At 44.2% G+C, this 13,449-nt stretch overlaps 1 protein-coding gene across 2 annotated transcripts in view; it reads right to left on the minus strand.

Moving 5' to 3' along the window:
- Positions 1 to 11,398: 11,398 nt before the first annotated feature.
- TRMT61A (tRNA methyltransferase 61 homolog A (S. cerevisiae)) overlaps positions 11,399 to 13,449 on the minus strand; it is a 20,554-nt gene continuing 18,503 nt past the window's right edge. Inside the window, exons 3-4 of one of the 2 annotated variants that reach the window (XM_010008154.1) lie at positions 11,536 to 11,727; positions 11,399 to 11,484 (exon numbers count right to left, since the gene is read on the minus strand). In XM_010008154.1, the coding sequence (XP_010006456.1) occupies positions 11,399 to 11,484; positions 11,536 to 11,727 (278 nt within the window). Of the gene's footprint in view, positions 11,728 to 13,449 lie in introns of both variants that reach the window. The other variant, XM_010008153.1, reaches the window with a different exon arrangement.

Here is a 13,449-nt window from a genome sequence, read left to right on the forward strand (position 1 = left end):
ATTCCTGCTCTCGGGCATCAGTCCTGACACCACCACCCAGCCAGAGCTGCCTGAAGAAGGGGAAGAGATTCAAACTAGCACATTGAAGAGACCAAAATGAAAAGCTGTGGGTGCAATGTGAATACATGCTTCAGAGCTTGTGCTCAAATATAGCAAGGGGGAGGAGGTTTTAGGCCCTGTGCTGGATTTCCAAGTGGTTCTTTGGCTAGATGGACAAAAATTCCAAAGGGATTTTAACTACAAGGACTTGGATCCAGAGCCTCGGCTCAGCCTGAGCACAGGCTTTAACCATGTCATGGAAAAAGCCTGATTTCAGTTCCATGGGGCAGGGACAGGAATTTGGGAAGGGAGCGTGCTTATAATGAGCATGTTTGCACAAGGTTTATTAGGATTTAGGAGTATTCATTGCACCTGGCCAAAACTGTATGATGCAACACAGGCTCCCTTCAAATCATAGTTTGGGGAGAAATGACAAAATAAACAGGCATCTAGTGAAAGACTCAGGAATGGGGTTAGTTTTTATTTTATCTTTGGTTTGATTTTCCTGTTAAATAACTAATTCTGCTGTTAAAGCTTTGTTCACAGAGAAGTGTGGTCTTTTTTTGAAACCGACTTCAGGCTGCATCATGGGGAAGGAGTTTCTGGGGCTTCCCAGATATTCCTTTTTTCAGGGAGGTGGAGGGGGAAGAGGTATGAAAATGAAGTAGATATTATTAGGATTCAGTTAATTCCTCCTTACTTTCCCCAGCTACTATATCACAGTGCAAAGCCACTCTGCTCTGAACCCTGGGGAATGGCATGAAGCTTCACTGCCCAGATTTGCTCCTGGTCCTGAAGCGGTGAAAGAGGTTTTGTCCTTCCATTGGCAAGACCCACTGCTTGGGCTGTCACCCCTGTGTCGGCACAGCTCCCCAGCACCAGTGGTTAAACCAAACCCAAATTCCTTGCAAGGCCGTGCCAACAACCACAGCCTGTTCCTGTGGAGCTCAGCCCTGCGTTCCTGGCTCCTGCTGCAGCACCAGGGTATTCTTCAGATGTTTTTGAAGCCATCTTGCCTCTTTTCATCTGCAATAAACACGCAGATAATGAGCCAAATTTCTGATGCCATTGGTTTACATGTCCTCATTAACTCTAATTGCACTGGGTATGAGAACGGGGCTTCCAGGCAGAGACATGGCAGCTCCTCCCCTTGCACGGCAAGGAAGGCCCTGGTGATAAGGGGAAATCATTAGAGCAGTCTCGTGTATGGGTCTCCCCTGAGTAACTGCTGAAGGTGAAATGGCCTGGGATGTTAATCAGATCAGATCAAAGAGCAGAGCCTGTCTGGCCCAATCAGCCCTGACTGGCAGCTTGATAAGCTCAGCGCCAGCGAATTCAACCGAGAGATCTCCCGTAAAACCAATGCTCAGGAGGGCACCCTGAGTGCATGTGACTAACCAAACGGGACCATAAAAACACCTCTTAAATGCACCTGGGACTTAAAAATGTCACCTTATACACAACGAGTCTAATTCCAGAGAGACCCTTCCAAGTTTGTTCACATTATCCCATCAAACACCAAGCCTGGGAGCATCCTTCTTTGGGACCTGCGCTGAACCCACTTTTCCAGCATAGTTTTAGGAGCGTGACTGTCAGCAGCAGTTGTTGGACAGGGCTTGAATTATTGGGCCATTCCATCTCCCTCCTTGTGTGAATGCCACTCTCACAGGCAGACAGCTGCTTTTACCTCTTCTCTGAAATTCTGTGAATTTTGGACTCGGTTCAAGACTAAGCAAATCCACCGGGGACTTTCCATTGTTTGCCATGAGCTTTGGAGCAGCTGTTATTGTTCTTCATCATCTGCTGGAACGTTTCTGATTGAGTTATTGTTGCCTCGCAAGGAAACTTTTAGAAGACTTGCAGAATGAAGAAGCCTTCATATATTGGCAAAGTGATTTTTGGTTTCATTCCCAGGGCAATAGTCAGAGTTTTTCCTTTTTACTGACGTCACAGCTTTTGGATGTGCTTGGACAAACTCGTGGGTTAATTCAATATGAGTCTTCGTAGCTTCTGCTACATTTTCCTTTTTACTTCTGTGGTTTATGGCCACTAGTTCTTCCAGAACCACGTTTAATTTCCACAAAAGAGCAAATTGAAGTCAGAAAAAGGTCTTTATTCTTGAAATGCTTAGGAAAAAATAAATAAATTAATTGCTGTTGCTTAATATTCCACCTTTTTTTGTTAGTGGTGTTTGTGTTTTGTTTTTTTCCTTTTGCAAAGATTTCTCACACATCTCTCCATCTGTAGCTGTTTTTCTGGTGTGTCTGGGTTTTGTCTCTCTCTGCATGTGGGAACACTGATGGGCATTGTCAGTTTTTTCAAAAGCTGTGGACTTAGAGATCCAGAAATCTACTAATTAGTTCATGTTTAATCTGCACGATCTGCAAGAGCAGTTCTGGAGTCTTGTAGAATTGTTCCAGCACAGTGAAATTATGTTGATTAGCAAAAGAAAAAATAATTTAAAAAAATGCATAAACAGCAATTATTTAAAATAAACTCCAACCACATAAAGACTGAGTTTAGCTTAGGCTGTTGAAAAACTTCATGCAAATTGTAGAGCGTGTTTATTGCATGTTTTTCCCAAATGAAGTGAAAGAGTTGGGCTTTGTAGTAGTCAGAAAAGAAGTGGAAATGCCATGATCAGTAGAGCTGTGATCAGGAGCAGGGAAACTGCTACTGCCCGTGTGCCTGTTCCGAGGCAGAGCTGCCTCTTACAGCTCCTGCTAAAATCCTAGTGCCTGTGAAACAAGCAGCTCCTGTTGTGCAGGAGGTCACTTGAGCTGCTTGGGGAGAACAGGGCTGCTCCCCGTGGCAGCCCCAAACTCTGGTGCAGGTCAATGGGTGCAGGACAAGGAGGGTTGCCCAGCTCTCCACCAGTTGGTGCAACCAAAGTGCCCTTCCTGACACTGCAGTGGTTGCTGTCCTTGTTTTTGGGGTGAAATGGAGCTTAAACAAGGAACTTTAAAGTCTCGCTCTTCAGTTCATCACAAATTCAGGCAGGGCAGCCAGGAGAGCCAGCCTCCCAGGCTGTGCTGCAAGGAAGGAGGCTTCTTCCATCATTGGTCTCCCAGGACTGCTGCACTTGTTAAACAGCAACACATACTCAGAGCATGAACACAGGGTAGAAAACGAGTCAATCTGAATGTTTATGGACACAGCTGAGCGAGCCTGCTGCTTTTCAAAGGCTTTCAAATGTTTAGGAAACAAAATCATCATGAAAATCTCCCATCTTGCAAGTGGGCAAGGGTGCTGTTAAGAACCACTAGTGTTTTGAATATAAATCTTATTACTGTGGTTGAAAACAACTGGAACTTGACTCTGACTTGCAGTAATCAGCAATTACCCATTTTGGGAAATGTCATGGAGCTTTAGACCATCACTGCCAGGAAGGTACAGAAGCACCTTGGAGTCAATGGGCATGAGCTCCTAGATTAGCTTCATTTAGTCACGCTCTGCTAGGAGCTTTAAAACAGCTCCTCCAAAAAGGATTGAGCTTGTCCTTCCCTCAGAGAGGATAAGGTGCTCCTCTTGGCAGTGCTGCTCAGCCTGGAGCAGCCACTGGTGTGAGCTGCTGCTGAGCTTGTCTCTCCATGCTGCAGCCCCAACACACACCAGCTCACACCTCCCTTTAGGGCTACTCCCCTCCCCTCATCCTGGTAGCCTCATTTATCTACACTGAGTTCCACCTGCACTTTATTGCCCAAACATTCGTAAGAAGGACTCACCTGAAAAGTCTTCCTATAGTTCTTTACAACCTGTCCCCATCCTTACTGCCATAACCAACTTTGTGCCATCAGCAGATCTCCTTAGCTAACTGCTCAGCCCTTTTTCCAGGTCATTTATAACAACATTGAGCTGTACCAGCAGGGATGCTGGGATGCCACTTGTGACCTCCACGCTCCCTCAAGAGCCAGCTAGGATGGCTGTCCTCCATTCTGTATCCCTGAACTTAGCCTTCTTTATCCTACAACTAAAAGCTTCAGAAACTGCCTTCATTCTATGAGGTTCCCTAGATATTGCATGTGTGGCTGTGCAGTCTTGCTCGTGGTCTTTTAATATTATTTAGAGGTTTATAATTTAATTCAACCACTTTTAGGTGCTTTAACAAAGTGGGGCAGGGTGAGGGGAAACCACTGGTTGCCTGGCATTTTGAGCAATTATCAGCTTATTTCTGCTTGGTTGATTTTTACTCCAGGAAATCAAATGCTGGTGGTGACTGTATTGGATCCAGACTATCCCAAACCAGTCCTACGTTTCATCTGGCAGGAGGAAAAGTACAGGCTCTATCTATAGTCAGTGATCCTTCTAATTCACAGGCAATTTGGAGGGTTTTTTCAGCTCTGACAAAAACAATGCAGCGCATAAGCCTCTTTGAGTCATCCCCTCTGCTATAAGATCAGCCGCAAACAGCTGATTTTTATGAGGCAGAGGTATTTATAGGCTTGAGATAGAACATCGATTTAAAAATGCCACTTTTCCTCTTCAAAGAGATAGACTTACATTTTTAATCTGTGTAAAATTAATTCAGCTAATTAGTGAAAATGGCTACACAGTAAAATGAATTGAAGTTTCAGAAAATCATTAAGCATTGATATGGCTGCATGCTCTGATTTGGTAATGAGTTGTGAGATGGTGAATATCCAAGTAGTGTAAGAACTTGTGGGCAATGATGTGCTGCCATGTAAGAGCAGGAACAGCTTTGCTCTGGAGAAGACTCTTGCTCAGCATGAGGAGAGCACTGTTATTTAGGAAGGAGCTATGACCCTTCTGGCACAGGGAACATCTGGGGCATCAGGTTCTGTTTTCCACCCTGCCACTGACTTGCACAATCCCCTTATGAATCAGCCTTTAAAATGAGCATGGTGCTGTATGTTTCCCAAAGAAGCTTGTGCAACCAGGGCCTAGGTCGTCAAGGGAGCTGTTCTGAACTCCCACTGAAATAAATGAGAAATGAAAGTCAGTAGGAGCTGGAGCATGAAATCCCTTTGTCTCCTTTGAGAAATCTGCTCTTTTTTCAGGCAACCAGCAGCTCCCTAACATGGAGGTAGATCACCACACTCTCACAACAGCCATGGGTATTTCCATCTGCTGCCACAGCCATTTTACAAATCCTTTCCCCTCCCTGGGTAAATATTTGCAGGATCAAACTGCATGAGAAATGAGGAACTGTTTCCCTGCGAAGCAGAACTCATGTCTCATCTGGAGATTTATCATGTGGAAGAATCGCATTTTCTTCTTCTAGAGAGGCACGTTGCACCTTGACTCTAGTAACCTCCCTCCCTCAGAAGTGGTACAGACAGAGCTGGCAGGTGCATAGGAAGCCCTGAGCTCTGCATATTCCCTGGGAGGCAGAAAATGCTCCAGAGGATAACGCGCGAGACCCAGCGCTGTTCCTGAGGTCAGGAGAAAGCCCTGAGCAAGCTGACGTGCTGCACAGTCACACCCCCTCATGCCACATCTGTTTTGCCTGTGGCTTGCTCAGCTGGTGAGCTCCTGGGGACAGGCTGCACGTGCAATGTTTAGCCCACCTGGGCCTCTGGGTGTTGCTCTAATGCTAGCAATACAAAGGGGCTGGATGTAAAGCTGGCAGCATGTGTGGGGGGCACAGTCCCAGTTCTAGGCTAGATAAGAAACGTCAAGGAGCCCAGTGCTGTTGCTCTTGCTCTGACACCTGTCCACAGGTTGGTCATCAGCCATAACCAAGTGAGTATCTGCTCTCTCTGCTGAAAAAGGGCGATTTTCTTTAAAATGCTGCTAAGATCAATGAGGAAATGTTGACAAAGAGGGATCCTCCTGGGAGCACTGGGTGGCAAAAGCTGGAAATCACACTCCTGTATGTGAGGCTTTGCATGCTTGTGGGATATATATTCCACTCAAGTATTACCCATTTTCTTAAATATTTCTACCTTATCTGTCAGAGAACACAAAAACACAATAAGAGAACATGAAGAAACTGTACTTGGCATCTTGGGTAGACCTGATTTCTCAACACAGCTAATGAAATCTGTGTCTTGTCCCGTGCTCTTGCCCAGTTCAGTATTGAAGCAGGTGATTCTTTTCTGTATTCTGTAAGTATATTGTATATGTTGCTACAATAATTTACACCACTTTTCTAACAATAGCATGACATGACACACATGTAATCTAAAAGGTTGAACTGAATGAAGACACTTAAGAAACCTCTTTTCCTCTCCCTCCTTTCCACTCCATCAGTTGCAGATCTCAGCCTACATGCCTTGTTAAAACAACCTGATTGAACTGATGTCCTCACTAATGAGCATTTCTGATTCATAGCTTTTAAGGGGAGCAGCTGAAACCTTCTGGGGAATTGGCTTTTTTTGTTGCAAAAGGCCAGGAAAGGAGGAGCCTTCTCCCAGAAATCATTCTCGACCTTGCTACTGCTTCTTCCACTTCCTCCTCCAAGAAGATTTGGTTCTCACATCCAGCCAATTGATTTTTGTTTAAATTATTCTGAAATAGTGCTTTATGGACAATTTCTGGACATGGGGGACCAAGGCAAAAGTACACAGAGCCTATGATCTCACCATCTTCCTCACCCCTCCAAGTGGAATAAACCAACTTTTGGCTCAGAATATTTTGAGATCACAACCTTTAATTTCACATGTGCAGAGACCAGCCATGCTGAGTCCTTGAGCTAGGGACTAGCTAGGACCTAGCACCTGTGCTAGGGGTAACTACTGCTAACATTCTTTTGAATCAAGGAAGGAGGGGGACTACAGCCCTTCCCAAAGCAACAGAAAAGAGGAAAATCCCACTACAGACTTCCCCTTCCTGCATGGGGCCTAATACAAAAGGAGGTTGCTAAAGCAACAGTTTCTCCTGGCTGACTAGATGTAGTCATGCACACAGGCTTCTTGCTGAATCAGTATCAATGCAACAGGAAAAAGATGGAAAAGCTCCTTCCTCTACTTACTAGCCTTGACTGCTCAGTAAGCACCTCTGGGAGCAGCAGCTCTGAATTCACTTGGTCCAGGCCTCTGACATGTCCTGCAGTTCTCTGGACACTGGGAAGAACTCCACAGGTCCACTCGAACCATTCATGCAAACCACTCTCTTTGGAACTATAAAGGAGTACAATATTTAGTATCAACCCACTCAGCCCCCATCGAAATAGCTTCAGGCTGAGGTCTGCAGCAGCTTGAGTGATGCTGTGCTGTTCCCATGGCAGCACACCTCCCTCCCAGGGTGCCCAGGGTCAGGAGCACTCGGGCGGCTTCTCACCACAGCACCTCGCAGCAGCGGGACCTGCACAGCCTCTGCGGCTGCGTGTCCTGGTGGGGTGGCAAAAAATAGCCCCTCTCCCCACCCTGGGGGCCAGTAAAGAGAAGAGCAAAATGCCTGCCTCTGCCAAAAACCTGGCTGTGCCACCTGAGTCACCTCGGAGTGCCAGGAAGAGCTGGTGGTAGCAGTATGTCTGTTAGCTTTGAGGGCAGAAGGGGGATAATGAAGGGACTGTGCTACATCTAGGGAAAAGCAGTTGTGAGCAATCTACCTTAGCAGCCAGATAGAAACATGCAGGTGCAGCGAGATGCCCCACAGGCCATTGTTCCCAGCTGTGTTCTGTATTTATTTCTATCAGCATATCAACCAGCTAACCTTAGAGTTCAAAGATGTTGCCCTGTGGCAGAGAACAGTGAGTCCTGAACAGCCTACAAAAGGACACAGGGCTACTGGGCAAGATATGCAGGTAAAAGGCTGGATACCAGTGAGGAGGATTATTTTTATTTGACTATTTAATTCAAGGTTTATTTGTTCCCTGTGTTGATAGTAATGCAGATTCATTCTAGTTCAGAAGCTGTCACGTAGAGAGAAAGGAAATAACACAATCTGGCTTCCCTCTTTTGGCATCCGAACAACATAGTTCCTCAGGAGCACTTAGAGAAGCCAGCAGCACGTAAATGCTTTCCCTCATGGTGACACAGACAGAACTTTCTGGTACTAGAGTAACCCCCTTCCTCCCTTTGACTAGTCCCAGCTGCACGTACCTTTGGTGTAACATCATGGTTATGCAACGCTGACTCTCCCACTTTGCTCTCTTATTGTGCCTCTCATATTTGTGCAAGCAGAAGCTGAGACAGAGCCCACCCATTGCTCAACCCTCCTCTTCTGAGTCTGCACTGCTCCCACTGGCATCAGAGGTGCACTGGCAGCACCGCACACCACTGAATTGCAAGACCAGGAGGGCACAGTTGTCTCCAGTCTCTTCCCAGAAGGAACCTAGTATGGCATAAACAAGTGGGCTGCTCAGTGCAGTCACCCACCTAAATGATGCAGACTCTGCTGGGACGTGCACTAGTATTTACAAGCAGATCTAGGTTTGCTGCATCTCTGGGCCCCCCTCCTTTCTAGGTCACCATGACTTCCGCAGTCATCCAGTTGACCAGGACTAATGGAGCGCAGATGTACTCTCGAGGGAGTCAGCATGAACCAGAGCCCTCATCTCTGGAATGCTTCCCAGGAAGAACCATCTCCTCACCATCACGTATCAAAAAGTACCTAAGGAGAAGACAGAGCAGGATATTAAGCAGAAGAGTGAGTTCCTAGAGTTTTTGTTACTTTATCCCTTTAAGGTTCTCAAGCAGGACTTACCATCACATATTCTTCAGAGGAAAACAGTGCTGTGCTAACAGGTAAGCAGGGAACAACCACAATGAGATACAGATCTGTAATGCTTTAATTAAAGCACAGGTAAACAGCTAACAGCAGAAGACTTCTCAAGTGTTTCACAAGCCTCATCTTAGTCAATATTGTTCGTCTTGTAGGTTGCAAGGTCTCTGCGACAGCTCTCCACACGAGCTTGTAGGGTATACACAACAGGACAAGCTGAACCTGGCTGTCCTGCAGAGCTGAGTACTGGTGCTTGTCCACAGCAACTGAGGGGTCCAAGCACATGGGAGCAATGAAAGTGTGCAGCCTGCCAGTGCGTGACCAAACTGTGTCAGAAAAGATACTTCATTCCAAACTGAAGACTAAAACATATTAATGAGAGAAGGCCTGTAGGCCTGGCCCCCGCAGATCCCCCCCAGTGCGGCAGGAAAGATCCATGTATCTGATTTACTACTTCTGGTAGGGAACGTAGCCTGAATGTAAAAGACAGGGGATGATAAGGAGATTTAAACAGAGGGGAGTTCTGGCAGCACTGTACCATCCATGCTGGACAGTGTGGGATCCTCCTTGTGACCCTGACAACAAAGGAACAGCAGGAAGTGGTGTGGTGCTGCTGGCCATGGCTGTGATTGGCAACAAAAACACAGAAGCCTTTTTTGCAAAGACAGAAATGAAATCCTTCTCCTCTTATGCAATGCTTGCCCTTCCTCAGCAGGGATCAAATCAATATGGGACCACAGAAAGTCAATGGTTTATTTCAAGGGATTCTGAATTGGGCTTTGTAGGCAAAAAAGGGCATCAGCCTTGTTTCAAACTCCATGAAGACACATTGGTTTTTCCACATCTGTTTGGAAGACAGAAATGTGACTCTGTTCCTCTTTAATCCTGTTTAAATGTTATGTTATTTTAAAATAAGGTCTGCCAGAAAAAAGAATCAAGTCTAGGGCTGGATTTATCCCTGGTGAAGATTGGGGATCCCACTTATTAGTGATTGAGAATCACCCTGAAGGAAGTTAAGAACAACCTGGCAGCATTAATGTTGTTTTTCCCCGTCCTTTCTTCTAGTTTATGTTAGTACCTTAGCCATACTTTTATGGTGGTGGTTTAAGCACACACACACACGTGCACAAGCATACACGTGCAAGCGTGTCACCATAACACAGCTACCAAACAACATACACAGTGTGAACAGTTCACCCCACACCTTTCTAGAGGACTTCAGCAGCAGGAGAAGGAGAACTTTCACATAATTTCTGAAGAAATGCTACAGTTGAAGGCCAACTTACATAACTGATTTAGTTCAACAGAATTGCTTTCTGCCTTTAATCTGCTCAACAGTTTATCTCTGCTGTCGTGATCGGCTGAGCTTTCTTTAAACCATTATGGATTAGTGTTCTGCTATAACATGTTAAAAGCTTAGCTTTGTTTATTTTTGTCAAGAATGGGGGAGGGAAATCAGGTTCAAATGTTCAGGCAGTGGTTTATGAATGGTTATTTTTCTTACACAGCAATAATATATTCAGGTACCAAGTGCAAAGCACAGCTAATGCTTCCAGAGACAGTTCTAGTGGCTGGAATAAAAATATTGGTGAATTACTTAAATAAATGGAAAAAGAAATAATAAAAAGAGAGAACTGTATAAATGTGCATAATTATTTTAATCTGTAAATAGAAAATTTAATCCAGCATTGAAATAAGTTCATCACACCCACCAGCTTTGTATGGAAAACCAAAGAGTAAATGGTCTGAAAACTTAATTAAGAAAGCTGGGTGAGGATTTTACTAAGTTTGCATTGTTGTTGCAATTTGGAGACAGAAATCCTGCTAAAAGCAATCTGACATTCAACTGCAGGAAGAAAATACACCATAATGCACACAAAACACCAAACTAACAGAACCACAGACACAGTGCTTAGAAAGAGGTGTCCAGATATTAACCAGCTGTTTAGTGAATTTTCACAGTGGATTCATCATCTATGAAAGTGGATGATCTATTAGAAGGCTACAATGTGAGTTCAAGTCCAAACTTCTACTAGAAACTGACAAGCACAATATATTATTTTAAACCAAATCCAACAATTAGCACAATTCTTTGACCATTGTGTAATCTAAATGATTTGCAGATGCCAGCCTGGAATGAAGTAAGAGGTTGTGTTCCTGAGCATTGCCAATAATCCTCTGTGTAGCTGAACACTATTCCAAGGAAACACTCATTCTGTGATTGGTCACGCTGGCAACCTTACGACCTTGCAACTTTTATCTTTAAAATTAAGCAACTAGGCACTTTCACATTCCTAAGAGCAAGATGGACACTACAGAAGTTTAAAAAGAAAAAAAGCGTCTAGTGATGCTAGAAAAAAAAATAAATGTAAACCTGAGAAAGTAATTCAGAAAAGAGGAGGAAAAATTTATTTGCAATTAGTGTGCTGTTTGTTTTGCTTATTTATCGGGGGGATCTTTATGCTGCACATTCCAGTGAATGGCCACTCGTTATTAATTTATCTTCTTTCTGACGGCAAGTGGAGCACCATTCCAGAGCTCCAACATTCCCTTGATGCTGCTCTGGTTAATGGTTGTGTGCTATTTAAACAAAGCATATTCCAACCAAATCTGACTATATATGGAATTCCCTGACAAGTAAAAATTTGGATGCCCTACAAAAAAGAACCATGAAAACAGAAAACATACACAAACACACTAAGCACTACAAACTGCATGAACTCAGCATGTACTAAAAGAGGCTCTTGGTGGCAAAGGTCAGGTATCCAGTGTGCCCAACCATCTCCCTGAGTGGCACGCCACTTTTGAACTGCACAGCTCCTTGCTGCAGATTAGTGCACAGACTACCTTGGCTTGATGGGTTGCTGCTGTCAAAGCCAGTGCTAGAATTATCCTCAGCTGCTTTTCCAAGGTCAGGGATTTGCAAGCTAATTGTCCGTACATTGTAAACTCGGAGCAGAATTTCCAAGGTGTTAATCTCTGTAAAACCATATTCTTCCAGCGCCAGGCAGGTTCTTTGGACTTGTTCAATGCAAGGGGAGAAAGAGCAGATGCGGCCACCTGTAAAATGAGACAGGTAGTGGAAAATGAGGGCAAAAACCCAAACAAAGCACATTTATCTTTTTTGAAATTCTCCCAGGTGCCTGCAGAATTGCTATTAAACAAGCTGAAAACATTCTCCAAGAATATCTCCATGAGGCAACTGTGCAGGTTTAAAGTGTCAGCACAAAATCACACATGGATGATGCTACAAGACACTTCAGACCCTTTCAAAGTGTTGCCCACATTTGTTCATGATAAAACTGCTGAAGTTGATTCCTTTAGAGCAGTGACTCTTTTGGAATCACTATCCACTACTCTGGACTGGGACACCAGACTGAAGTTGGCACATACACAAAGCTGTAAGTTATTCTCCACACACTGTACAGAGTTGCCTTCATTAGAACACAGGCGTGCGTGCACACACACTGACAAAAGGGGCTGTGTTTATTGGAGAATGATGGTATGTGTGTACAGCATCAAGTAATCTCTCCAGGCCATAGATGGAGTGCTGCTAAGGCTTCACCCTTTCAGTCAAGCTGACTAGCATGTCTCCTGAGTATTACAGTTTGCTGGATATCACATTGGGCAGTTCTACAGCAAATGCTTCAGAACTCTAGAATAAGCCTTTTAAGTGATAAACTAATACTTGTCTCCTTGTCTGTCCACAGTTCAGATTTTTTATTCTAAATACAGAGTATTAATAGGCCCCTTACAACTTTCTGCATGCTACAATGTCACCTTAACAGCTGAGAATAGAATGATTCAGATTTACTGTGAAAAGCCACAGCCAAATCAGATCAAAGAATTATAAGGACACTGTCTGCCATAAAGCCAGGGCATGTGCTTTCACCCAGGACACAGTGTCCCACAGGGCAACTGCCCTTCCTGAAAAGCTTTTGTGCTGGGGGAAGGAACACTGGGCAATGCAGCTTCAGCTATTGTTTTACTTATTACAATTAGATGAAAATGCCTGCTGACCTGATTTGCATTCCTTCCCAGTCTTCTCCCAGGCTCATGCTGTCAAACCTTCCATCATGAGTTGTCTAAGGAGTTTAAGAACCCATGAAAGTAAGAGCAAAGCATCCTGCTAAAAATAGAGGCTGTGCTGGGACTATGTGAAGCCTGCTTTATCTCAAACTTCCCCCCCCCCCTTTTTTTTTTTTCTTTTCTTTCCTTTCCCTTTTCCTTTTTCGTTTCTGAAGTCACATCTCTAAAAAAAAAGAAAGCATCAGGTCTGAAAGCATCACTGTAGCACTCTAGTTACTGTGCAGCAATGATGTTCTGGGTACTGACTGGGGAAGAACCATGATCATTAATCCACTATACACTAGCTAGGATTTAATTTTAGTCCTGAAATAAAGTCTCCACAGCCATGGGTTCTTATCATGCATCTTCAGAACAAAGTGCCCTGGACAACTAATTCCCTGGAGTGACAATTAAAAAAAAACAAATCTAATAATCACCTGCAAAATTAATGCTGGTATGTGTCATTATTAACCAACTCTGTTGATGCCAATTTAACTGCACAGCCAGTCCACTAGCTCCATGAAATTAGATTTGTATGTTCATTAGCATGGCCAGGGCTACCAAAATTATTCTGAATCAGACCTTTTCTGGCCAAAGCAGTGTTTGTAGATTTAAGAGAAAAGCTCAGGAAAACATTTCTGTTACATAATTAGAAAAGCTACTATGATGCACATATGTTATAAAGAAAAATGCCATATTCTTCTTGTGTAGGGA

Source organism: Chaetura pelagica, unplaced genomic scaffold (genome assembly GCF_000747805.2).
Source record: "Chaetura pelagica isolate M959 unplaced genomic scaffold, ChaPel_1.0 scaffold242, whole genome shotgun sequence".
NCBI lineage: Eukaryota > Metazoa > Chordata > Aves > Apodiformes > Apodidae > Chaetura > Chaetura pelagica.